Source organism: Sus scrofa, chromosome 13 (genome assembly GCF_054392235.1).
Source record: "Sus scrofa isolate SSC_HxYL_T2T_F1_AM1 chromosome 13, Sscrofa_HxYL_maternal_Yorkshire_Landrace_v2.0, whole genome shotgun sequence".
Taxonomy (NCBI): domain Eukaryota; kingdom Metazoa; phylum Chordata; class Mammalia; order Artiodactyla; family Suidae; genus Sus; species Sus scrofa.
In genome coordinates, this window is record NC_139395.1 from 152,086,790 (window position 1) to 152,114,565 (window position 27,776).

Consider the following 27,776-nt stretch of genomic DNA (forward strand, 5'->3'; position numbering starts at 1 on the left):
GACGTTTAGAAAAATGTAAAGAAAAAAGCACAGAAATAAGAACTCAATGAATAAAATGAAACCCCTTCCTCCCACCTGGTTCAACAAACAAATGTAAAATCCAGATAAATTAAAAAATGAGGAGTTTCCATTGTGGCTCAGAGGTAACGAACCCAACTACTATGCATGAGGACATGAGTTCGATCCCCAGCCTTGCTCAGTGGGTTAAGGATCCTGCATTACAGTGAGCTGTGGTGTGGGTCACAGATGCGGCTCAGAGCCCATGTTGCTACAGCTGTGGTGTAGGCCAGCAGCTGCAGCTCCTATTCGACTCCTAGCCTGGGAACCTCCCTAAAAAGACCAAAAAAAACCAAAAAAAACAACCCCCCCCCCCCACACACACACACAAGAAAAAACCAGAAATAAGAAAAACAAAAATATTACCATACAGTACAGGACACTATCTTTACATCCTAAGGGTAGACTTCCCAAGCATCCTAGAGGTTAGGATGGGAAAAGCAGGCTTGCAGAGGGCTCAGTGGTGAGGCTGTGGCCTCTGGGACCTGGGTTTTAATCCTGGCTCTGCTTTTTTAGCTATGCGACCTTTGACATGTTTCTTGACCTCTTGGGACCTCCCTTTCCTAACCTGTAAAATGGGGATCATCATATCTACCTCACAGGATTTGCTGTGAAGATTAAATGAGTAAACATATGGAAAGTGCTTAGAACAATGTCTGATCCACAGTAAGTACTCAAGAAACATTCCAGCTATTATCTGACCACAGAAATGTAATGCTTTTGTACAATGAAAGGCAGCACAGAGAAAGTTAAAGCAAGTAACAGAGAACACCTGGAACCCAGAAAATAGATGACGATTAATATCCACGAGTATGGAGCTCTAGGTCAAATAGAAAAAGACAACCCGGTAGGAAAATGGGCAAAGGGTGTGAACATTTGGTTCACAGGAGAAATATGGAAGGCTGATTACCACACGAAGGGGTGCTCACTTCCCTGGAGGCCAGGGAGCTGCAGACAAGTTGCCCCTTTGCCTTGATTAACAGGAATAGAAATGGTTGACAGCATCCATGGCTGGAGAGGATGCAGGCTCTGCCATGCACTACAGGGGTGTCGTGACCTTTCTGGAGGGAAGTGGACAGCATCCATCAAGGTACAAGCACACTGACCCCAAGGCCCAGCAGCTTCCCCCCCAGGAGTCAGTTATTAGCATTTAGACATATTTCCCAATACATATATTTACAAATGTTCACTGCACTGTTGGATCAAAGACTGGAGAGAGAAGTCTGTAACAGGAGGATGGTTTAAAATCCATGGTATAATCCCACTCCTGGGCATCTATCCAGAGAAAATCATGACTTGAAAAGACACATGTACTCCAATGTTCACTGCGGCACTATTTGCAATAGCCAAGACATCAAACGATCTAAATGTCCATGGACAGAGGAATGGATAAAGAAGATGTGGTACATATACACAATGGAATATTACTCAGCCATCAAAAGGAACGAAATAATGGCATTTTTAGCAACATGGATGGACTTAGAAATTATCATGCTAAGTGAAGTCTGTCAGACAATGAGACACCAACATCAAATGCTATCACTGACATATGGAATCTGAAAATAAACACAAAGAACTTCTTTGCAGAACAGATACTGACTCACAGACTTTGAAAAAACTTATGGTTGCCAAAGGAGATAGTTTGGGGGGGATGGAGGGATGTGCTGGGGGTGTGGGATGGAAATCCAGTAAGACTGGATTGGGATGATCAATGTACAACTATAAATGTAATAAATTCATTGAGTAATAAAAAAATAAATCAAATCCATGGTATAGGTAAATTATAAAATACTATTTGTTAGTTTAAAAGAGTGAAGTAGATTTATCTGCTAACATCTATATTTATACAAAAACTTCTTTACCAAAAGATCTACTTACTGGTAAGTGGAAAAAAAATGCAAATCATGGAAAAGGGATAGGAAATGATTCTATTTATGTAAAAGACAAAACCCCCAAACGCTGTTGTTCAGGTAAAAGCACAGAAGGAGGAGAAAGCTAACCAACTGTCAGCAGCTGGGAAAGGGAGACGGGGTAGGGAGGGGACTTTCACTGTTTACACTATGTCCTTATGTATCCCTTGAGCCATGAACCACCAATAATAAGAATGCTGTTAATATTTTTCTTAAATTATCTGTGCAATTAAAAAATAAAAGTGATAGCATGAAGCAGTTTTCATGGTAAAACGGTTACACAAATCCACACAGGTGTTAGGGAAAAAAGTTAATTTAACTCTATGTTAATTTAGAAATTAAAAGTTAAAAACAAAAGGGAAAAGTAAGTAGAAAGAATGAGGCCAAACTGTGGAAAGCGGTTGCCTCTGAATAATGGGGTTATGGGTCATTTTTTTCCTTAATCATTTGTATCTCTCTGTACCTTCCAGATTTTCTACAGGGACCACAAATGACTTGGGAATAAGACAAGAGATGAAGTAAGAAGCACAAGGGTCTGACAGGGACCTGCTGCAGAATCCAGAGAGGCAGCCCAGCTCCTGGAGGGCAGGCCGAGCTGTGTGGCCTCCAGCACACGCCCGCTGCTGGTGAGCTGTGGCAAAGAGAACACCTCATCCCGGGTGGCCCGTTGCCCAGGAGAGGTGCCTGACCATCAAGGCCCTGGGAAAGGGCGGCAGGCGGGGCTCTGGTTCCCCAGCAGCTTCTACTCAGGCCCCGAATGGGGGAGGGAGGCTGCTCCTTAGGCCACCTATCCTGGGAGCCTCATTTTGTCCCTTTTACGTCCCTGTGCAAGTGACACTCAGGAGCATCATTACTGCATCATGTCCTTTCCTGGCCCAACACAGAGCTGCAGGGGCATGGAGAGGGCCAGCAGGTAGATGTCACTGCAGCGATATAGACAGTGACAAGAGATGACAAGTGACAATGTACACTGACTTTTCTCATTCCGAATGCTGCAGAGAGAAACAAAAGGCACCAGAGAGCAGAGGCTGCCAGTGTCCTCTGGCCTCACCCTCCTTGGACACCACCTTGTGCTCTGTGGGATCAGGGGGCCGGGCCTGAAGCTGCGGCCTTTCCCACCCATGCCAGGCCCTGCATCGAGCACCAGGTGGATGGTGAAGTGGCCCATGCTCTGACCTCACACCATGGGGGTGCACGTGCCCCTCTTGGAGCCCACTACTGGCACCACACCATCCTCCCAGGAGGCCTGGGATCCTGGACAGCAGGGTCTGGGGGTGTGCTGCTTGCAAATCCCCTAGCGACCTGACTGGGGCCTGGTCTGGTGCTCGCATATGTGGGGAGCCTTGAACCATGCTGGGCTGAGCTGATTTTCAATAACTTAGACACGGGTAAGACAGGTTGCAGAAGAATCTCTGTGGGATTTCTAAGGGGCTCCAGCTGGGAGGGAAAGGAGGGAAGAGGCGGAGGTGAGAATTAAGTAGCAGGAAAGCTGGGAATGAGTACAAAGAACAGGGGCCAAAGGAGGTGCTTGATAATATGCACCAACCAATGGCCCGGGGGGCCTTTCCTGCCAAGAACCCAGGAGTGCTGCTCGACAGGCACCCAGGACGGTTCCAGGGCAGGGGGACTCGGAAAGAAACTAACACTAACACTGAGCACTTCCTCTGTACAGAAGCAACACTGCAAAGAGAGACCATGGCTCTTTCCAGGAGTCTGTGTCAGGAATAAGGTTCGTTTTCTTCTCTATATTTTCCTATATTATCCCTGTATAAAACACACATGCACTCCTTTTTAATTAGCCAAAAGTCATAAAGATAAATTCAGCTTTTTAATTTGAGCCCCACTATTTCAGTCTGTGGGGAATGTTTTACAATCGTAATGCAATTATTCAATATTTTAACTAGCTTCCTTTTTCCAATTCGAACCCTTGCAGATTTGAAAGCATGCCGTGCTTTTTATGGTTTCAACAAAACTGCTGATTAAAAACAAGTACCAGCCTCTGGAAGGACCAGGCCAGACTCATAGCTATGAGCACCAAGGGTTCCCCTCAGGGTGGCCCCACCCCATCCAGTTCTCCCCATCACACTCAGGAAATCAGCAAGACACTTTTTTTTTTTTTTTTTTTTTTGGTCTTTCTGCCTTTTCTAGGGCCACTCCCACCGCATATGGAGGTTCCCAGGCTAGGGGTCTAATCGGAGCTGTAGCCGCCAGCCTACACCACAGCCACAGCCACAGCAACTCGGGATCCAAGCCGCGTCTGCGACCTACACCACAGCTCACGGCAATGCCAGATCCTTAACCCACTGAGCAAGGCCAGGGATTGAACCTGCAACCTCATGGTTCCTAGTCGGATTCGTTAACCACTGCGCCACGACAGGAACTCCAGCAAGTCACTTTTAATAAAAGAAAGACACTAATCCATCAACCTAGCAATCCTATCCCGAGAAACAAAGCGTGTACATCCAGCAATCCTTAGCAGAATCTATGGTCTTCTGCATTGATAGATCCCAGCTCGTTTTCCTAAGTCTCCAAAATGTTTGTTTCTTTCTTCCTTCCTCTTTAAATTATAGTTTACACTGTTGTGCCAATTCCTGCTGTACAGCAAAGTGACCCAGTCACACATATTTACACATTCCCTTTCTTACATTATCTTCCATCATGGTCTATCCCAAGAGACTGGATATAGTTCTCTGTGCTGTAGAGTAGGACCTCATTGCTTATCCATTCTCAGTGTAATAGTTTGCATCTACTATCTCCAAACTCCCAGAAAAATGGTCTGGTCTTTTTTTTAATTGAATTTTTTTTTTCTTTTTTTAGTCATATCTGTGGCATATGGAAGTTCCTGAGCTAGGGGTCAAATCAGAGCTACAGCTGCCGGCCTACACCTCAGCAACACCGGATCTGAGCCGCATCCTTGACCTACAGCATAGCTCATGGCAACACTGGATCCTTAACCCACTGAGAGAGGCCAGGGATCAAACCCACATCTTCATGGAGACTATGCTGGGTTCTTAACCTGCTGAGCCACAATGGGAACTTCTAAAACGGTCTGTTTCTTAACAGACCCTTGCCAGTCTGGGATTGGCAACTATAATACTGTGATTTCCAGATTTCACTTTTTATTCATTTGGGAAACCTGAGGCAGCACTGGCAGTCTCTGGCCTTTTCTCTGGGTCCCTCAAGCACCGCAAAAGTGCTTTCCCGATCAGTGTGGGTTCTTGGGAGCCCTCCAGCATGAGATGCCCAGCTGGGCAGCTAAGAGGGCTCTGCTGTCAGTTCACCCCTCCCAGGCTCCCAGTCCTCTTTGAACCATATGCATTCTAAAGCCCATACTCCTAACTAAGGAGGACTGTGTAGAGAGATTATTTAATACAAAGCCACAACCATCAGATGGAAACTTTAACAGGCAGTTTCTCAGGGAGCTGCACCTCGGGCTTTTGCCCTGATCCCTCTCGCTCTGCCAGTGCAGCAGTATAAATCCACACACACACACACACACACACACACACAAGCACGGGGCTGGCAGACACCTCTTCAGAGAATGTAGAGTCCCTAATAGGCAACCACCCACCAATAGAAGCCTCAAACATTTCCATTTGCTAAGTCTGAGATCAAATTCCCTGTCTGCATTGGGGTGGCATTCATAATACTCATTAACAAGGACTAATGGAGAAAACAAAAGCTGCCATCTGGTTTCTAGCTCTCATTCTCTAATTAAGCTCTCAACAACTTCATTTGTTCATTTTCTCATTCTCTAAGCCCTTACTCTCTGCCCACAGGTGACTTGGATCAGGGATGGGGGAACGAGGAGAGCGAGATGGTTCCGGTCCAGGAGTGAGGAGGGGGCAGGGAAGAACTCTAGAGCCAGGCTCCAGGGCCCAGACCCTGCAAATGTCAGCTCCTACAACGGATGGCTCACAATCTAAGACCACAGGAAGGTACACAGACAAAAAAAAGTCCAGTTTGCCACTAGTGTTCTATAAAGAAAAGGCTTAACAAACAATTATTACACAATTCCAGTCGACTAGGTTCATGTTGTTAGGGTTCATCAAAGGGGATACATACTCTTCCTGCTGGGATGCCTAAACTACAAGCACTGCTCACACCACTCTGTGCTCCTCCAGGAGCTGGTGGGCGCTCTCGATGCAGCCCAGAAGCACCAACACATGGAGGTAAAGTCAAGTCCCAGGGGGTGGGAGGGAAGTGGGGGGGACTGAAAACAGTCAGCAGGATCTGCCTCTACTGCTGGGGCAGCAACACAGGCAGGGTGATTTCAGCTCTAGATGCAGCCCGACTGCTGCAAGACTTGCTTCCGTCAGCAACCCTGAGGCTGGCCGGGAGAGCTCATCTCAGCAGGCAGTCACCAAGCCCAGGGATGGACGCCCTCACTGACAGGCCCTCGCAGGGCTGGGGCCAACGTGCTCCTAGGGCCCTCTCTGTCATTGCCCTTAATAAGGTAGCGCTCAAAACTTAGTTTTTTGGGTCACTTTCCTAGAAATTCAGAAGGAGAAAAGCCACAGGGAATACTTTTCCTTTGGATTCTCTTAAAAATTTGGAACTTAAAAGAAAGAAGGACTTGGGGAAATCCCCAGTAGGGATCTGTTTATGGACAGTTCCTAACTTATAACCAAACCCCTGTGATACTGCAGGGGAGGGCAAGGGCGGGCAGGCCAGGGGTCAGCCGTACAGGACCCACAGAGCAGAGCCATTTCTCTGTGTGACAGGCTCCTGGTCTGAAAAATGGGGCTAATCATATTTGCTTTGCAGCACTGTGGGTAAAATAAAAAGAGATGACCTCGTGAGCAGTCACTTTGTCCCCATAAAGTAATATGTAACAGACAATATAAGGACCTTTATGACTCAGACAATGAATAAAATATTCTCATCACTGAAGATGCCTCTATGGACTGGGTGACAATGACACCGATCCATATAATTATTTCTTGCTTTTTTCCTCTTCTACAATCTCTCATCCACCATCACTGGGCCAAAGAGCTAGCGAGAAGCTATAGGAGAAAAGCACCCCACCTACATACATCCTGTCCCAAGGTGCTGGGGACCTGCCTTCTTCACCCACTGGGATGGGCCTGCCTTTCCCAGGAACTGCTCCCAGGAACTCTTTGCCCTGGGGCTGTCATTGCTTTGCTCACCTTTCCAGAAGCAGCCTTCTCCCTCTTTGAAACAAATTGCAATCAATTTTCCATTCTCCATGGGAATGGGGAGGGTGCTAGCCTATAAAAGATCCTGAGCTACAGGGCTTCCAGCCAATACTGCAAACACGCTTTACAGCACTCACATATTTGCCTTCCTTGACCCACTACAGCCACTTTAGGCTGTGGGAGACACCAGGTTAAGCAGAATGAAGGCATGCTACATGCTGTGGGGTCTGAGGTTCCAGCACCAGCCTCACTGTGCCTTCTCAGCTGCTGGGCATGACACAGGCCCTCTCAGGGCCTCAGCTTCCCCATCTGTAAGTTGAGGAGTGATTGCTGCTGTTCTAGGTAGTATCTAAGGGCCTTTCCAGTCCCAATTCCTCCAATTCTGGGAAATCTATTTACATTTCCCGACTCATGTTGACTTGGAGGACGAGAATTGGTCCTCCAGGCTGAGGTTGGGGACACATGGGGCCTGACCAGGACTTTTGTGTTGTTCCCATGGTGATGCGGGGCAGTGGCACCATGAGGGCGGGGCTGCACCAGGCACAGAGGAGGCGGCGCTAAGCAGTGCCTGGGACTCTATCCCAGAGTGGTGCCCGCCCTGTGCCGCGGAAGGGGAGGTTGTGGCAGGGCAGGGAGCAAGGTCCCACTCACATGGGGCGTGGAACATGACGAGCACAGAGGAGTGTTCCTTCACAAACTGGTCAAAGTCTTCATCGGTCAGGTGATAAACGGAGCCGCCCTCATCTGCCCAGGGAGTCTCGGGGACCTGGGGCTGTGGCGGCTGTGGACTGGAAGACCAAAAACAGGCAGAGCTCAGAGCAAGGCCCAGGGCCTGCGCAGCCCTCACCCCCACTGGCTTGCACGCCTGCTTCAGGGGCTCACCAAGACCCCCCCATGGAGGAGCAGAGGGGGAGGGTCGGCCCTGCTCACCTCCTCCGTCCCCCTAGAGCCCAGAGGTGCTCAGCTGATATCCCATGGCAAACAGTGGCTTTCAGCTCCTAAGCAGATGGAGAAACCTCACCTCCTTCCAGGAACCTGGGGGTTCCTTAGTGTCTCAAGTGCTTTCAAACTTTCAATCAACAGGCAAGAAGAAACAGCAAAGAGTGACCTTTGGCAAAGCTAACTGCTGTGCTGAGTTAGCTCCCCCACAGGGCTGGGTGGGGAGGGTGGGGTGGGGGGAGGGGTGGGAGCAGGGAAAGGGGACAAGAGGGGAGAGGTGGTAGGTGAGGAGGAAAGAGAGAGCAGGTGTCTGAGAAAAACCAAATCTGGCCCAGAAAGGGGCGACGGAGGGGGGTTTGGGGAGCTCACTAACCAGCAAGGATAAGGAAGAGCGGGGGCCCAGGGAACAAGGTTGGGGACAGCATCCAGGTGACATCACAAACCCTTCCTGGAGACCAGGAACAAAGTCATCTAGTTCTCAGGCATTCCTGTTGTGGCTCATCAATAACAAAGCCAACTAGCAACCATGAGGACGTGGGTTCAATCTCTGGCCTCGCTCAGTGGGTTAAGGATCCAGCATTGCCATGAGCTGTGGTGTAGGTCACAGACACGGCTTGAATCCAGCGTTGCTGTGGCTGTGGTGTAGGCCAGAGGCTACAGGTCCGATTCAACCCCTAGGACTCTGGGAACCTCCATATGCCCTGGATGCAGCCCTAAAAAGACCAAAAAAAAAAAATAGTTATCTAGTTCTCCAGAGGCAGAGTGTTGGAGCAGAGAGGGTTGGGCTTGGAAGCCAGTGCATATCCCTACTCCACTACTGAGAGCTGCAAAACCTCAGGCCAGTGCCTAGCCTCCCTGGAGCCTGCCTCCACCTGGGACAACAATGCGCTGACATCAGTGTCACCAGCTGTTATGACAGGGGAGGCAGCTGCCCCCTCTTGCTCTGAAGTTAAGGACAAGACTGCTGGTGACACAGGCCCCCTGATGCTTTACTGCCATGAACACCTTTGCCAGAGCACCTTAATTGCTGCTTTGGAAAAAACTTTTAGGATGACAAATGTCAAAAGACAACCATTGTTTCCTGCCTTTGAGAGCCTACAGCAGAAAAAAGTGTGAAGTTCTAACAGCCAGGGTTGAGAATTCATGATAGCGATGCAGCCCACGCAATGAAATCCACCGCCCTCCCAGGTTGCCAGCACAATGAAACCTGCCACCCCTACCCCACGGCAGAGCCTGGATCTGACATCACCTTCGGAAGCCCTCTCTGGAGCTGCTGACGAAGCCCCACTGGTGGCCTCAGCCACCCTGGTCCCAAGCAATGAGAAGTGGCAGGGAGAGGGTGAACCATTCTCAGCCCATGCACGTCCAAGGTCAGTTGGGGCTGGGAGCAAAATCAAGCTTCAGAACGAGTCACCAGCCAGACAACAGGCCCAGATCAACACCAGGAAACCTAGATTCCCATGCCTGGACTCAAACACCTATCCCTGCAAACACCACCAATTCTACTTCAAGGAATTGATCTTTCCAGTACACCTGGACACAGGCAAAATCATGTACATTCCAAGGTATTCACTGCAGGTGATTTGACTCAGCAAAGACGAGAAGAACTCAGTGTCTGTTGGTAGGTGAACTGCTTAGGTAAACCACTGTCCATCCACGCAAGGGAGGGCTAAGCGGGCTCAAGAAGGACAAGGAAGCGCCCTGTGGTGTGTCTAAGTATAGACTGCTGGGTTGTACCCAACAGGCTGTATTGTGCTAACTTCTGCATAAAATAAAGATTAAAAAATACTTATTCACATTGGCTTATATCTACACAAGGAAAGTAATTAAAGTTTGTTACCTCTGGGGGTAGGAGGCAGAAAAGGATGGAGGAAACAGGTAAAAGCAAGACTTCAGTGTATAATTTTTATCTTTTAAAAAATTATTTTAATTATGTGAATGGAATCTGGCCTAAAATTAACCTAAGTTTTAAAAATCCAGCAAGAGTATACACACAGGATGGAGAAGCCACAGCTTAGCAGCAGGACAGTCATATGAACGTGCCAGGAAACTTCTAGTTAAACATGGAGGAGGACACACTCCATTTCCACCAAAATAACAGTCTAGAGTTTAAAAAAAAAAAAAAGTATGAACCCGCAGGAGCAAAAAAAGAACAGGAAAGATGATGATGGCGAAGAGAGAAAAAGAGGTCAGTGCAATTTTAGAAGCTAGAAAACTGACTTGCAAAAAACTTCTGCCTTTCTTAGAGGGTATCTTGGAAACCTGAGGTGCTGGGTGCTGAAGGGGGAAGGTGTGCAAGAATCACCCCCATGTGCAAAGGCCCCGGAGGACCAGGAGGAAGCCCTTAAGGCAGGGTTGGCCTGGGGCTGAAAACGGAAGGCCCTCAGATCCTGTCCATCTCTCCAGCAGCCAGGGGGGCGCCCGTCTCCCACCCACAGGATAATAGGAAGCTTGCTTTCTGGAGGGGCGTGCAGAGCTGGGCAGAACAGTAAGAGGGCACTACTACTAAATTGTGCTTTTTTCCCTTCTTTTTAGAGCCGCACCTACGGCATATGGAGGTTCCCAGGCTAAGGGTCATATCAGAGCTACAGCTGCCAGCCTACACCACAGCCACAGCAACGCGGGGATCCAAGTCACATCACATCTTCAATCAACACCAATGCTCATGACGATGCCGGATCCTTTAACCAACTGAGCAAGGCCAGGGATCGAACCTGCATCCTCATGGATTCTAGTCAGATTCTTAACCCGCTGAGCCACAGTGGGAACTCTGAAATTGTGCTTTGTCTCTCTCCTTAAAGACCGGGGCTGTCTCTCATCTCTCTACCTCCTGTGCCTAACACAAAGCAGATACCCAATGAACACTTTTTAAATCAATAGGGAATGAGAGAGAACGGTTAAAGGAACTGGAGGTGTCCAATCTGGAGAAGAGGAGCTGTGGGAAACACAATAGTTGTCTCCAAACACTTCAGACTGCATTGGGAAAAGAAATTTTATGGCTCCATAAAGAAGAACCAACATCAAGCAGAAGCTCCAGAGAAAGAAACATCAGCTCAATAGAAGCAAGAACCTTTTATCTACAGCAGATGAAAGGAAGAGAGCCAGACCGGGAATCAGAAGACCTGGCTTTGAGTCCTGTTTCCTCCACTTCCCAGCTCTAGGGGCTTAGGCAGCCGACTTTACTTAAAATATCCACAAGACAGAGTATCTTGTAGGCCTTTCTTCATCGGCCTTGAAGGTACAGCTAGACAGATAATGGATATGAGATATTTTGTAAATGTACACCATCCACATGTTCCTAGGTATATTCATAGGGATCGAGTGACTACATCTGTCCTAGAGGTAACACAACAATGAAAAAACTGCTGGGGGCAGGCTCACTGACTTTCACATTCCCTTCCAACCCTGCGACTCTGATTTCCCAGGCTCTCCAGGACTGGGAAGTTCACACAAAGTAGGTCCTTGCCTGAGGCAGGTGCATGTGCCACAGATGAGAAGATGCAACTCTAAGCATGACAAGTCAAGAACACTTTGTGTTTGTTTTCAGTTTGCTTCCGGTTAGTATAAAAATAGCACAGAAATGCATAGCCAGGTCAAAATGGATCGCCACTTCTATACACTCTAGCTGCCGAGCCCAACGCAGCAGCATGAAATCTGCAGAGACAGCGGCCTGAGGAATGCAGAGTTGCCAGGAGCACAAGAGGGCACAACCACCAGGATCATTACATCTATCCCAGTGCCCTGGGGCGTTTTGACACCAGGGACACCCTGCTGGCCCACTTGCCAGAGCCACGTGTTGGAGGGCAGGATCTAACCTCTCCTTTCCCCAGTTTTGAAAAGTCATCTGGAGAACCAGCAAGGCTGGATTCACCCTTGTTCTTTCACACGCAGCCTCCATAAGCTGTGAGAAGCCAACAGAGAGGCCCAGGGAAGAAGCACAGGCAGCAGGAAAGGGGGGATCACTGCCACCCACCCACCGTGATTTGGGGGAACCTGGTAAAGACTTCAAACACCTGGCCCTGGGAAAAGACACACACAGAGCTGGCTATATGTTAAGAGGGAATCTAGAAAGGGAGTTGCCAAAACATTACAACACATCATCCCTGGATAGTTGGGGAAGGGAGATGCCTGTCCCTTGGTATGTACTTAAGTTTTTCAGTAATAATAGAGCTCACTGAAAGTCAGAGAAGACTTAAAAAATTGAGCTAGCTGGCGGCAGAGAGACACTGCTAGATCTCACTGTGGTGTGAGAGGAGGCAGCTCACCAGTGGCCCTTTGGCAAGTCTCCTCGCTGCCCTCACTGTGCTAGGGGAGTGGGCTGCAGTCATGCCTTTGGAGGAGCTGCCCCTGTGTGCAGACCCCTGACCCAGAGACCACAGGTGGTTGGGGGGCTCGGGAGGTGCAGCCCAGGGGGACCTAAGTGCTGCCTTCCCTTCCCCAGAGGAGGTAACCCACCAACTCAGACTGGAGCTGGAGACCTAGGGTGAATCAAAAGCTGCTAACAAGGGCTTCTTCCCACAGAGGGTGGAGGAAAGAAGGTGGAGGTGGGAAGTGGGGAGGTGCCAGCCCAGGACAGGGATCTGGAGGCAGCCCTGGAGTGGGAGGGGGTATGCAGGACAGAGTCTGGTGGAGGAGAGGGGTGGGGGATGGAGAGGCTGGCTCCACTGGGGAGATAATAACCTGTCTCAGAAACTCCACCGACCTGCTCGCCAGGTCTAGGGTTAGCAAGCAATTTGAACACTTTCTAAAAAAATATAATAAACCTTATTCTTCCGAGAAGATACGAGTGTATTCTGAAACCAGAAAAGGTTAGAGCAGGGGGCGGGAAGCAGACAGATTTTATGCTTTGGTGACAAATGAGATTGCCATTTGTTGACACCTTCTCTCAAAGCAGAGCGAGATATGTCTGGCTAGAGAGGAGAGGACGTGCTCATTATCAAATGAAAGAGGAAAACAGGAGTGTGAAGGTTCAGGTTAAGACAATGAGTGCACGATAATGCGGAGCTGCCTTCCTGGACCAGGGCTGGAAATGAGTTAACAGATGGAGACAGAGATGCGAAAACGCTTCCAAGAAATAAAAGATGCCGTGCAAACATGGTCCTGTGTTGTGTTTTATCTCCTGGGCACCCATGGACAGAAGATTGAGAGTTTTAGCCTTTACAATCGAACGGTTTTTTTCTTGCGGGTTTGAGGGTTTTACTTTTCCTTTTCTGGGGGAGGGTACAAAATTTATCTCCCATTCTCATTCTGAAACGATAGATTTTCAACCTTCATGTCTTTGAAGAACTAATTCTTTAATCCTGTGCCCCTGTGGTAGTGATGGCAATACATATCCATGGGGCCAGCACCTGGGGGCACGGCAGGGGCTCCGGTCAGAACTAGGGGGTTTGCTGCCTGGGGCCAGCCCTGAACCGGCTGCTCGTCAGCTGTGGAAGCGTGGGCGAACTGCTTCATCACTTGGCTCAGTTATCTCATTCATGAAATAAGGGAAATAATGTCTTCCCTAAAGGCCTCTTCTGGGGATTCTCGAGAATCCACAATAAAGTACTTAGAGCAGGTCAGCCACAAAGTGGAGTCCCCAAAATGCCAGCTGCTATTATTCTAAGGACTGTGCACAAATAACCACACACGGGCAGTGACAAGCAAGTGCCGGACTGGTGACAGGCAGAGCCCAGGGCAGCTGAGTGCTCTGGGCATGAGTGCTTCTGGCCATGGAGCAGGGGTGCGGGAGACAGACTGCCTGTCCTAACACACATGTGAGGGTCGCCCCAAAGTCACTCTCCTAGCATGGTGGGGGCTCCAGCTGCAGGTGGTTTGGGTTCTAAGGATCTAATCACATTAGAAAACAGGATCACAGGTTGCCACGAGGCAGAGTCTGCGGGGAGGCCTGGTGAACGGCAAAGCACTCTGCAAATCTGAAGTATTTGGACACTTCTTAGCTTCACAACACCTAATACGACTGGTTATGTTTGAAATAAGCATTCGGCTGACAACTCTATTTTCAAAGAGACCCGCAGTGGAACCTCCCTCAAACCTGATATCCTGAGTGAGAAATACTTCTATCCGTAGGTAAAGAGTAAAGGGAAAAAAATCTACCTGAAATACAGTCATCACGGCCAATCACACAAAATCCTCCTGACCCCCACATCCTATACTCACAGACCCCCTCACCCCTGCTACCTAGAAGATACCCACTGTGAGGGAAGCACAGGGGTCCCTTCCTTCCTCCTTCTCCTCCCCACCCCCAGCCAGAGCCCTGTGACCAGGGTCGGCCTGGGGCCCAGCAGACGCCCCTCCCTCTGGACACCCCGCCCCCGCCCAGGCAAACACCAACTTACTTCTTCAGCCACTCCACGATGTCCTCAGCTGTGGACCCATAGCTGTCATACTGGAACAGAAACCGTCCTTTCCTGTGAAAGGTGGGGAGACGACCTGGGCTCAGCCAGGGAGGCAGACGCCATCGTAGAGGGCAGCGAGCAGCCATGGGGGTGCGGGGGACTTACTCAAAATAGCAGATGGTGGGGTAGCCACGTACACCGTACTCCTCCTTGATGTTTTCAAATTCCGAGGAGTAGACGTTCATCCCGGCCAGCACCTAGGCGCGAAGGCAGAGCAGACCTGTCACCCTCCTGCCGCAGACACCCTCACCTCGTCCACGCGCTGCCTGCCCAGCTGTCCCACCAGATAGGGTGACTGGGACGAAGCCTTGCAGACGGACGCACAGCCCAGGGCAGCAGGGAAGCAAGGCAAGCCGAGCCAGCCGGGAGTGAGGCCAGCACTCTGGAAGAGGCAGGCATTGGGCCCAAGGGTGCCCCCTGCACGGGCATTCCCTCCCACCTGCCCTGCGGGAAGGAACCATCTCGGAGCAAAACATTGCTCTCTGAGAGTTGCGGAACCGTGGCCTTGATACCAAGTTCAACTGGGTCCTAGAGTCAGGCCATTGCCTCCCACGTCCATACTATGCCTTTCCTCTGCCCCTAGCAACTAAGGTCATACTCTTTTCCCAGGTTATGGAATCGCCAGTCAGCCACTCCATGGCATCCTCAGCTACCTTCCCGGATCGCTCAGGCTGCCCTCCGGCTTCACAGGCAACATTCTGAGACCTCTAAGCTTTGTGTGTGTCCAAGGAGAGCGTGTGGTTCTCATGACCATCTACCTGCCTAAGTGTCCTTCTTCCGGGCCCCATCAGGCCTCCTGCTGGTGACCATCACCTCTGAAATCTGAGCATGTTCTGGTTGCAGGGGTCCACAGATGAAGGGGAGAGGAGAACTTTAGTAGCTGAGTACTATGACAAGGCTAAGTACTAAGGACAACCCAGAATGAGTCCCCTAGAACTCCTTTCCTGAAGCAGGAACTTTTTTTCTCTGGGGCAGGATCAGGTGCCCGGAAAGAGGACTTTGAATCTGTTGTCAGAAGAGAACACGGTGTGGCCAGATGCAGGAAGACTGTTCCACAAAGCAGGGGGGGGATGGAAGAGACAGGAGAGGGAGCTCAAAAGTGCCAGCTGTAGTTAAAGAAGCTGGGAGAAGAGACCAGGAAGTGGAATTTTCCTGAACAATACATAAGGTGGTGCAGGGAGAGAAAAGAGGAACTAGAAGTCTCGGTGGGCAATGAACTTGACTCAAAAGATGGCTTTGGAATTCCCATCACAGCTCAGTGGTTAATGAATCCGACTAGAAACCACAAAGTTGCGAGTTCAATCCCTGGCCTTGCTCAGTGGGTTAAGGACCTGGCATTGCCATGAGCTGTGGTGTAGGTCACAGACGCAGCTTGGATCCCGCACTGCTATGGCTGTGGCGTAAGCCAGTGGCTACAGCTCCGATTCAACCCCTAGCCTGGGAACCTCCATATGCCACAGGTGTGGCCCTAGAAAAGTCGAAAAGACAAAAAAAAAAAGATGGATTCTACTTGGTAGTCACATGACCTTGTGTGGAAGATACGGGTGATGAGACTATCACAAGGCTCTTAATAGATGACCCCTGTTCTAGCATAAAACTGGTGATCAAATTCTTTATTTCCTACAAAATCCTGGCTGATGGGAGCCAGCTGTGCCTCTGGCCGATCCATCCCTAGGGGCATCTAGACTGTCTCTTCAACCTGTTTAAGTACCCAGCACAGTGCCTGGCATACACAGGGCCTGGCAGGCACACAATAAATGCTTGCTAAATCCGATTTTTTTTTTTTTTTTTCCTCCCGGCCCATTCTGGATGCTACTAGGAATAGAGGGAAAATAAGCCTGAGACAAAACCTACTAGAAGCCTTGGAACCTTCTAAAAGTCCTTCTGCTCATTTCCCCAGACTGATTCAGCAGCCTGTTCCAGTAATAATTGTCTACTTGAAAGTTCTTTTTTTATGTCTAATTGATCTCCCCAGTGTCAGTGCACATTCACCACAAGATTAATCTTCCACATCCTCCTCTTTCATTACATCACTTCCCTGCATAAAACCTTTCAATTCCACTGAATGCAGGCTAAAGCCTAACTGCACACTCCAAGACCATATGGTCCCTATCTCACTGTTGAATTCTTCTTGCCTACAAAACCCTTAATTGTACACCTGCTAGGGTCTAGATTTTTTATTCTCCTAGGAATGAGATGGTCTGAGATTTTGACACAGGGAGGAAGCTGCACCATTCACTGTCTGAGGCCCCTTGCAGGGGAACATCCACAGTAGCTAGGAGCTTGGGCTCGGGGGTCCAGATGCTGGACTTGACGCCTAACTCCTCTATCAGCAGCTCCTTTCCTTGAACAAGTCGCAGTTGCCTCTGTGCCTCAGTTTCCCCGTCTGCAGCCCCCCTTCTGGTTGCTGTGATTAAATGAGGTAGTACAAGTATCTACAATCCTCAAAACGTGTTGGTCATTTTCACTAACGCCACCAAGAGGCTCTGCAAACCTGCTCACATTCCCAGCCCACGCTGTGCTCTCCCAGCCCGCATCTTACAGTCCCCATTGCTCAAGATGCCCACGCGCCCTCTCTTGGCTACCACCCAACACTCATCCATCCTTTAAGGCAAATCAAACCCCACCCTCCCTCGGCAGCCTTTCCAAGCCACCTTTGCTTATGATGAACTCTGGGTCCTCTGAGTTTCTGTAGCTCTTTTCACTACTTTGGGGGCATTTACTAGTTAATGAGATTAACTATTTTTTGAACAACTACTTACAAACACCTTCTGGAGTATGTGAATCTGAATGAGACAAAACTAGTCTCCACCTAAGGAGGGGTCAGGGCCACAGTGCCTGCCACTGAGCCGTGTGTGCCTGAGACTGGTGAGCTGGCCCGGCACAAGCTTCCTCATGTGCAGCCCGTGCTGTGACGGGAACCATCATGAAAACGCCACAAGCAGGAGTGTGTGAGCTGGCGGTCCCCAAGGGAACAACTTCCACAGACATTCTAGGAAGAGAAAACGGAAGCAAGACAAAGCAGGATGCAGTTCAAGAAGTGGGGACCATTTTGGGTAGACTGCATGGCACACAGGAAGGAGCAGGGACAGAAGGCTGAGCAAGGTCAGAGGTGGCTATGGACCAGGCTTTAATGCCTAAGAAACCAGGACTTCATTTGAGAGGTGCCGGAGAGCTTTGGGGGGTTTCCAGCTGCATTTGGTGAATTACAGTGGCCGGGTGGTAAGATGCAAGTTGTGGGTTAGGGAGACAGGTGTGCACTCTTTGGCAACCACCCCATGGAGAGCAGGGGAACAATGGAGGATGATGGCCTGGCAAAAAGGCACACTGGCAGAGCAGCCCATGGTGCTCAGGAGGCGTCATGAAGGAAAACGGGCCGTCTGCCAGACAGAGAGACAGTGAATTTCATTTTAGACATCCTGCATTTGAGACCCAGGGAGAAAAATGCAGACCAAGATGTCAAACAAGAAGTCTGACACGTAGCAATGGAGCTCAGAGACGCAGGCTCCGTGGAGCTGCTTTCTGTTGAAGCTACAGATGTAGATAAAAACCACTGAGGGATGGACCATGCGGGACTAGGAGAGCACAGTGCTCTCCTTGCTCCAAGGTGTTAATAAGAAAAGAAGCTGGAAAGTAGAGCCTTGGGTGCGCCCCCTTTAGTAAGTGGAAGGAGCAGTGAGCACAGAGCAGGGGGAGCCGGTGGAGTGTCAACCATCTGTATCTGTGAAGCATCTGCAGGTTACAGAGCTGTCTCCACGCACCAGCCCGTTCACTCTTCCAACAACTCAGGAGATGGGCTGGCTTTGGCGTTCTCGCCTCCGTTTTATGGGGGCGGGAAACGGAGGCTCCACGGTTATTTGCTCAAGATCTGCCAGGTGGTTAGTGACAGCCAGCGCTGGAGTCTGATCTGTACAAATCTGTCACCAAGACTGACCCATTCCACTGTTACACACCCAGATAGCCCATCATGGCCAAGGTTAATAAAAGACTCAGTGTGGACGTCGGTAACTGGCAAGGTTGGGAAGAAGAGGTAGATGGGGAGGGGCTGGTCCTGATGGCTGCTCTTCGGGAGCAGCGGCAGCTGATGATGAGGATGTCAACGAGCAGGAGTAGATGGGCCAGATGCCGATGATTCACCAGACATCAGTGATAGCAAAAAAAAAAAAAAAAAAAAAAAGAGGGAGATCTGAGCTTGGAAAATGGCAAAGGCCGTGCATCCCTGACCCAGCCTGGCTGCCGTCTGAATGACATCACCGGGTTGGACACCTCCCAAGAAATCTGCAGAGGAGAAAGGTTTCTGACCCCTGCCATGGACACGGCCGCCAGAAAGGACTCAAAGATGACAGAGATGAAGAGGACCCAAGAGGAGTGAATCTCCCCTCATTTCAGCAGTGGGGAGGGAGTGAGCTTTTGATTTCTGGAGACTAGCAGCCCATCTCTGCCCTGTGTGTGAGGACAGAAAGGAACCTACACCTCTGGCTGCCCTACTCCTGGGGAGCTGTGGCTGCACCCTGAGCCCTGGCCACCAGAAGTAGGTGGTGTGCATGGTGGCCAGGACCCTTCCCCCCTCATGGTGCTGGGAAAGGGTGAGAACTTTTCCAAAGTGTTTTCCTAAGAAAGTAGGAGAAAAACAGAACAAAACAAACCCCAAGTGGGAAAATACAGAAGCAAGGAGGAGCTCTCTCTGGCTACACCTATGACATATGGAGGTTCGCAGGCTAGGGGGTGAATCGGAGCTACAGCTGCCGGCCTACGCCACAGCCATAGCCAACACTTGAGCCCTAACCTACTGAGCAAGGCCAGGGATCGAACCCACATCCTCATGGATACTAGGTGGATTCATTTCTGCAGCGCCACAAAGGGAACTCCAAGGAGAAGTTCTCTTGTGGTGCAGTGGGTTAAGGATCCAGTGTTGTCACTGCAGTGGTCCGAATCATTGCTGTGGCGTAGGTTCGATCCCTGGCCCAGGAACTTCCAAGTGCTGTAGGTGTGCCCCCCCCCGGCCCCACCCCACCCCCCAAGAAAAGAAAAAAGAAAATACAGACACAAAGAAATAGATGAGTTCACATAACACAGATGCCTTAGGCCAAGGTAACTAACACCCAGCCAAAGCTGGGCTTGATGGCCAAGATCTCTGGGTACCTGGACAATTCCACTGACTTTTCTAAAACGTTGTCTAGGGAACCAGGAGGGTCACCTCTTATGTTTCTTGACCTGGGCTTAGGCAGGAAAAGCAGGCACTGGGTTTTCTGTTTTTCTGGAAGCAGGTGCCCTTAACAAGTAACCTTCAGGGCTAACCTTGCCAAGGGTCCTCGTGCGAACCCGGGGCCAGGGAAGAAGGTCCTTGTCCCACAAATGTCCTTCCTACTTTGCTCCGTCCTTAGTAACTAATGCTCTGGATCCCTTTAAAAAGGGAAGCATGGTTTTTACTGACAACATAGAGCTTAAAATAAAGCATACCCAGGTGGTGTGGGAAGCCACACACTCATGCATTCACACGTCAGCATGTGTTGGACACCTACTCCGAGCCTGGCCCATGCTTTGCACTGAAGAAACGGACATGAATCAAACAAAGCCGCTGCGCTCAAGTTGCTCACATCTCAGTGAGACGCTCTGATCATAGTTCGTATAAACTGGGGGACAAAGTCATCCAGAACAAAGGCAAAGACGAGCAGACACGACCACGCACGGCAGGATCAGCCTCTGGAGGAATGCGGAATTTGGCAGGTGGAGGCGGCATTGGCCGAGAATCTTCCAGAAGGTGATGTAACCTGCTTTGATGGGCTGGCCAGCTAATCTGTCACCTGATAGGGGCTGCGCGACTCCTTCTGCCACTGCACCACAATGTTTGGATGGTGAGCTGAGTACTTATCTAAGTGTATGCTGGTGCAGTTGGAGAACTCTGGGTAATTAAGTCTTTTCTCCAGGCGAAATAATCTTAAAATATGGTATCTACTGAGGCCCCAAAATGTGAAGTGAAACTTCCCCAGAGAGAGGTATGTGTGCCCCAGGGCCAAACGTCTCTAGGCAAGTCTGCTAAAAATTCACTAGTGAGAAAGAAGCAGGACCCTGGTGTTGCCCCAGAAAAGAGGTCAGAAGAGAGAAAGCACCTGGTTCTTTGCAACCCAATCCTGGCACCGGCTGGCAGGGCTGTCGCCATGCTTGGGTGCTGCCATTTCTTAAATTCAGCTTGAACCCATCACCAACTTAATCTGATGCATAAAGATCATGATGCAATTTGAAGATCTCAGGACTCTCTTAGTGGGACTTTGGCCAGCCCCACTGGCATGGCTCCTCCTGATGACTTTCATGAAAGGCATATGATTTTTCCACACTCTCTAGAGGAGCAAGCAGTTATTTTTCTGGTGCCACCAAAAAGAAAAAGCAAAAGACAAAACAAAAAACCAAACACCCACAACCAAACAAAACCCGCCAAACCGCTGTGGTTCAGAGTTTTAAGTGCAAACGTGGACAGACCTACAGCATAGAAGAGCCTGGCAGGGCAGGGGAGACACAGGACCAGGACCAGGACCAGAACCATCAGTGACCAATGTTCAGCCCTGATGAGGTCTGACTGCCTGGCCTCCCCTCCTCCCATGGAGCATCCTCAGTGCTCTACTCTGAAGGCCCGCTTCCTCAGTGGCTCCCCTTTCCCTCCTGTCTCCTAAAAGTGGGCATCCCTGAGACAGCCTTATCTCCCGTCCGGCCCCGTGCATGCTCTCCTTCAGAGAACCTGTGTGCTCAGGTCTCTGGCTCCCCACCTGGACCCCTTTCTTTTGCTGGGGTTCCAATGTTCCTCCTGCCCTACTGAGTCCTGCCAGCCTGGCAGGAGGCTGCCTCATGGACCTGTTTGGGCTTTGGGCTCACCACCGGAGTCACCGTGCCCCTTTTTCTGCCACTGGGCTCCCCGACATTGGAAGCCTCACCTGCCGTAGAGCCCAGCCCCCTCACTCTGGAGCCCTGATGGTCTGTGGCGGGCCCCTAGTCTTCCGGCAGCACCATGTGCGCTTCTTGCTGGCTCCCTAGCTATTCCATCAGGGGCCTTTGACAGGTGCCAAATACTCCAGGTCCCAGCAATTCTGGGGAGTTCTCAACATCTCCTGAGGACAGGTCTCCGAATCACAAGCCAGGGGCAGCAGGGGTAACATTAATAAAATAAGTCCTTCTCATGATTTCAAAACCTGCCTTCTCCCCGGCCTGGTGCACCCCTCCTCTGCCATCTCCCCAAGTGAGAGGGGGAAGTCCAGAGCCAGCAGCCAGCCCTGCCTGGCTCATGGCGCCTCACTTACGAACTGGCCTCGCAGCTGAGTTGCAGCCTTCTGGAAATGCGGCATTATCCTCTTGCACACGCTGCACCCTAGTCACCGGCAGGAGAAAAACCAAAGGGTTACAATGCACCCTGTGCTCCACCCTCTCTCCCCTCAGGCTGACTCTGCCAGCCAGCATTTATCCCGCCTCCAGAGGCAGGAGCACCCCAGGCTCTGGGAACACAGCAGCGGAGGTAGAGGCCCTCGCCCCCACGACCCCCAAGAGCTTACAATCTCCACTGCAGGAAAGACCCAGCCCAGCAGTCACTCCATAAACGTGAGACTGACAAGCAAACCTGATGCAGCTGGGAGAGGGCAAAGCACTGGATAATTGAGAGCTGATGATGAGTTCCCCAGGAATTCAGGGAGCCAGGAAAGCACACCCTTCAGGCACAGTGAAAAGCCTGCCCTCGCTGCCCAGCCAGGGGCTGCAGAAGAACCTGAGTCAAACGCTCTTAGGAGAAAAAATGTGCAACCAAAAATACAGTGGTTTTGGGGACTTCATGGCTCTTTTCCTTCATTAGCAAGGATAATCACGCTATGACGAGAGGCAGCCGAGCCGGCCAGGATCAGACCCTGGTCCTTATCCTCCCCTGACAGGCTGGATGGCCCCGCACAGGCCACCTCCTCTCTCTGGGCTGCTGCCCCTTCCTGGGGTTTGGGCCAGATGACCTCAGGCCCCTTCCAGCTCAGAGGCCAGGGCTGATGTCTTTGGCTCAAGGTTCTCTGGGGTCCTGAGGTCTACAACGGTCACACTCCTGCCCTGGCAAAGCCCCCAAGCCTAGGGGGTTCAGGGCCAAGATAACCAGCCTCCAAATACCCACTACTACTTTAGAGAGACTGAGTTCAACCCACCCCTCCCCTTCCACCAGAACAAGCCACACATAAGCACTGTCCCCACAGAAGACACAGGCACCCGTCCTCAGACAGGAGGAATTCTGACATGCAAGGCCCTTACACTGTCTGACAGCCGCTATGCTGCAAATCAGGCTTTGAGAGGCTTCTGAAGGCCACGGACATCAGCGCTGCCTGGAACCTTGCATCAGGCTGGATGTCAACTCAATACGGCAGAGTGGGGCCAGGGCCACGCAGCCGCAGGCTGACAAGCTCTAATCCACGTTTAGCTAATGCCTTGGAGCACAGATCAGAGAGGTGCTCTCACCCACTGGGCCAGATACAGACACTGGAGAGCCGAGCAGGTCAAGACTCCCCACGGCCCACCTGAACCACCCAGCACCAAGTCAACTGGACAAGATGTGATGTAGGATTTTGACATCAACTCTCAACATGCCCACAGCCCCCTCCTCGACATCCCTGCCTGCCAGACAGATGGACACACACACACACACACACACACACACACACACAAGCACATTAAGCCTGGACTTCAGTTGATGCCACGAGTTCGTGCTCAGACTTGGGGTGTCTGTGAGGTCAGCCTGCAGCATGATCCCATAGCTCTGCTCTCAGGGGACAAAAGGCACTTCTCCCGGGTAGCTGCCCACAGCATGATCCCCACAAGCACTGGGAAAGAAAGAATATGACACCTGACAGGGGCTTGTTCCCACTGTAGGGATTTGGGGAGGAAAGTGGAAACAGAGACAGTGATGCCAACTCCTGGGATGCCCAAGCTCCACGAAGTGGATGCCGCGTGGTAGGGATGGGAGGCTGCAGGGCAGAGACAGAGGAAGGAGCTCGGCTGTGTTGAGAACGAGACCCAGGTCTGCATCACCACTTGGCCACCTCTGCCTGTGTGACCTGGGCTGGTGATATGAGCACTTTGAGCCTCAGCTTCCCCATCTGTGAGGTGGAGGCAGCACCTGCCCTGCAGGCTGAGGGCCAGAGCCAACACCTGGGAGGCCGGGCAGAACCAGGCACCAGCGGGGAAGCCTCTGTCAACCCAAGGCCTGAGAGTCTGCCTCCCAGGCCATGGTGGGGAAACACCTGCATGGGGACGGGGATGTCAGAGGGGAAGATGAGGGGGGCACACCTGAATCCCCTCACCTACTTTCCGGCAGTGGCTTGATAAGATGGGGGAGTCTGACACCCACTGGGTCACAGGCAGCAGTCAGCTCATCACCTGTCCTTGCAGGTGTGGCTTCTCTCCTCCAGCTCTGCCTGTCTGTGGTCTGAAACACTATCCCCCACAGCCCCTTAACAGGTGGTGGTGAGTCAGCCAGCTGTCCCCATGGGTGGAGGCCAGCGGTACCAAGGGAAGAAGTTATTGGAGGGAAGAGGTGATGGAAGAGTAATAGGAAGCTTGAGGTCAAGCCAGTTGCCACTTGAACTTGACCAAAAGCAGAGCTGGTGCTGTGAGCCCTATCTGAGCTTATCTTTCAACTGATTCAACTGGGAGGCAGGGGAAGAGAAGAGACTAATTATCATTCTCAAACCCCAAAAGTTAGAGCACCGGCCCTTTTATCGTCTCATTAATATAGTCAATGAACATTTCCTGAGTCATTTGAACGTCCTGGGGACTCAGATTTCTTGTCACAACTAAAGGCTCCCACTGCCTTTGGGATCATTCACCCCCACGGTAGTCAAAGGATCAGAGTCCTGAAAGCCTCCCTGTTAGGGAACTGGTATTTCCCAGGAATAAGCTGAATTATAAGGACATGAGGGTTTGAATGGACTAATATAATAAAAGCACAAGTTTGATTCATTAAAAACAACAACTCAGTCTGGGGATACCTGGGAGCCAGGAGGCCATCCAATGTGACCCCTTAGAGGTGTAGACTTAACAGCTCCCAGTTTTCTCCTTCCCTCCCCTCTACTGCTCTGCGACACCTACAAGGAACCTAGCTTCTCCCGTCCCAGCTTTCTAGCCTATAAAGATGATAATCCTGCTCACGGCTCTATGATGACTAGAATGGCAGCCTGGGGAGTCAGGGGCGGGAGGATGTGTGTGACACACACACTCAGGTGCACACTGCTAGTGAACCTCTCTCTGTAAGTGACTACCCAGTGTCATCACAATGAACCCTGCAAGGTTATACCATGATCCTGCCTTGTGACATGTACTGTGTACCGACATCTACCCCGTCTTAGTCTCATTCAACCACTGTGTTGAGACCTGAAGGTTCTGAGATAAACCAAAGGAGGCTGTCCTCAGGGGGGTGTGCAGCAGGACGATTCCTGAAGCAATTCACAGCTGGGCAGGTACTACGACCTCTCCAAGGAGAAATAAAAAAGGGTGAAACCAAACAGTGACCTTTAATGGAGAGAATGAGCTGAGTTAAGGTGCAGACTTCCTGGGCAGAGCCAGCTCTAACAGGAAGTGGGACACCAGGGCCTCTTTCCACAGGCAGGCGCACCCCTGAGGCAGCGAGGTGCTGGGGGGAGGGGGGGGCAGGGGTCACGAGCAATCAACACAGGCTGGGGAGAGGCTGCTGTCACAGTGAACAAGCCACAGGCCCCACTTTGGCAGAACCTCCAGAATCCCGGAGAAGGGTAACCAGCTTAGGGAGGCAGGGTCACCAGGGTTAAGAAGGAAGGGGCCTTTATTGGGAGAACTTCTCAGAAAAGGGGGATTAGGAGTTCCCGTCATGGCTCAGCAGTAACAATGACTACTATCCGTGAAGACATGGGCTCCATCCCTGACCTCTCTCAGTGGGTTAAGGATCTGGCATTGCCATGGGCTGTGGTGTAGGTCACAGACATGGTTCAGATCTGGCGCTGCTGTGGCTGTTGTGTAGGCTGGCAGCTATAGCTCTAATTGGATCTCTAGTCGGGGAACTTCCATATGCCAAGGGTGTGGCCCTAAAAAGACCAAAAAAAAGAAAAGGGGGATTGGAAGAAAGCTTTCAAGAATAAATAGTACCCTGGGGACACAGCCTGTGCTACCCCCTCAAGCCACAGACACACCTGGGCACACCCACCTTCCATCACACACAGCCCCTCTCACTCTGGCCTTTGATCCTCTGGCTTCCTGAAGGCTCTTGTGTTTTGTTTTGTTTGGTTGGTTCTTTTTTTTTTTTTTAGGGCCACACCTGTGGCATATGGAGGTTCCCAGGCTAGGAGTGGAATCGGAGCTGTAGCTGCCAGCCTACATCACAGCCACAGAAATGTGGGATCCCTGACTCACTGCGCAAGGTCAGGGATTGAACCCACATCCTGATGGATACCAGTTGGATTCGTTTCTGTTGTGCCACAATGGGAACTCCTCCTAAAGGCACATGCAGTTCACAGAGATACAGCTCTAACGGCCATTCACAGGCTCTAATTCGAGGTTTTTCAATCTGTGGCTGGGGACCAGTTAAACTTCAGGGGTGGCCCAGACAGGGGAATATCTGTGGCTTTGAGGACATACTAACAACTACTCAGCTCCACAGCTGCAGCTTGAAAGCAGCCACAGACATCATGTAAATGAATAGATGTGACTGTGTTCCAACAAAAATTAATTTACCAAAAAAAAAAAAAAGGGGCAGCGAGCCCAACAGGCCATGATTTGCTGACCCTTTATTAGAGGGTGAGGAAATAGTAGGAAAAACCAATTAATTTTTAAATAAAACAGAATAAAAAAGAAAGTATCAGTGTGCATTGCATCCAGCAGAGTGGATGGCAAGTAGTAAGGGTAAACGTGGTTTTATGAAACTTTCAGCTTCGTTATATATAGTGTATGTACACTTACAGTACAGGGTTGCAATGTAAAATATGTCTAATATTACAACATGCAGCCAAAAAATTTGAAAGCCACTGCTCTGATTCAAGCCCTTCCTGCTTTTACAGAAATGGAAAAGGAGGCACAGAGTGGCAAAGGACTCGACCAAGGTCACCCAGCTTGCTGGTGGCACAGCTGGAACCAGAACCCGGGTCTTCTGGTTGTCATCTTAGTGATCCTTCTGGTGTTCCTACAGCCCCTTGCCTCCTACGGAGACGGAACCCCCATACTGGGCCCTTTCTCCCAGGTCCTGATGCCCTCAACTCTCCCAGTAAAGAGGCACACAGGAGCCAGAGGTGGGCGAGCAGCTGCCCTGAGGCTCCAGGCTCACAGGAAGCAGAGGGCGGGTAGGGTGGAGGTGCCTGGAGCAGAGACCCATGTTGCCACTGGGTGATGAGAGCAGTAGGACATGATGCCAGTGAGAGAAAAACAGACGTGGACGGTGGGAGGGGCAGAGCCAGATGCAGAGAGGCGCAGGCGGAGAGATGGAGTGAGTACCATGTTGGGTATTCTGAGTGAGAAACCCGGGGCTACTTCCCAGTTGCCCTGGTGACCCCAGCAACCCCACCCAGTCTAAATGTCTCACTCAAGCCCGAGGAAGAAAGTCACTCACAGGAAGCATAAAACATCATGAGGATCGGCTTCTCTTCCTTCTTCAGGAGCCGTCTGAAGTCCTGAGATACAGAGAACACAGCAGGTTACAGATCACACACAACACAGGACAGAGGTGACATCCCTGGGGACCCACTGGAGGGAGGACAAGGCGAGCACTTCGGAAATCCCATGGTCTGACTTGGGGACTGGGGGCGCAGTGCAGAGTCCTGGCCCAGCAGGAGCTGAAAGACCCTCAGAGACCATCTATTCTAGCCACGTTGCAGGTTACAGATGGGGAAACAGAGGGGATAAATGGCGACGTGGTGGGATGAAGCAAGCAGGCCTAGGCCACCAGCCTCACTTTGAGCTCCAGCTGAACAGTTAAAGGACTGTGAGGAGCTGTGTCCCATGAGGCTGTCTCATGGGATCTTGGCACGGTCCTGCTGTGGTGGGTGCTTGTTTTCAAGGAAGCCCGACCCGACCAGATGAGGATCTGCTCGTCCCCTAACAAGGGGTTAACCCTTCCCCCAGGAATCTTCCCTGGACCAGCCTCTCCATCATCCAGGGCCCCAGGAGAACATGCTGCACCCGGGAGCATAAGGATGAGATGAACCCCGGCCCCAGGAGGCTACAGACAAACGGAGCATGTGTACCTGTAAACCCTGAGAACAGCACCTGGCTTGTGATCAGGCAATGTATAATTATTTGTTAAATGAATACAATAAATGCAAAAAGACAAATGGTCACAGCAG

General features: G+C 50.7%; 1 protein-coding gene across 3 annotated transcripts in view; it reads right to left on the reverse strand.

Annotated features, from left to right (window-relative positions):
- The window catches only part of PDIA5 (protein disulfide isomerase family A member 5), a 98,388-nt gene that overhangs the window by 28,227 nt on the left and 42,385 nt on the right, over window positions 1-27,776 (reverse strand). The window contains exons 7-11 of one of the 3 annotated variants that reach the window (XM_003132633.6): window positions 27,044-27,104; window positions 21,753-21,820; window positions 14,569-14,660; window positions 14,404-14,475; window positions 7,778-7,914 (exon numbers count right to left, since the gene is read on the reverse strand). In XM_003132633.6, coding sequence (XP_003132681.4) covers window positions 7,778-7,914; window positions 14,404-14,475; window positions 14,569-14,660; window positions 21,753-21,820; window positions 27,044-27,104 — 430 coding nt within the window. Of the gene's footprint in view, window positions 1-7,777; window positions 7,915-14,403; window positions 14,476-14,568; window positions 15,857-19,382; window positions 25,467-26,015; window positions 26,191-27,043; window positions 27,105-27,776 lie in introns of those variants that run through there. The other 2 variants (XM_084991015.1, XM_084991014.1) reach the window with 2 other exon arrangements.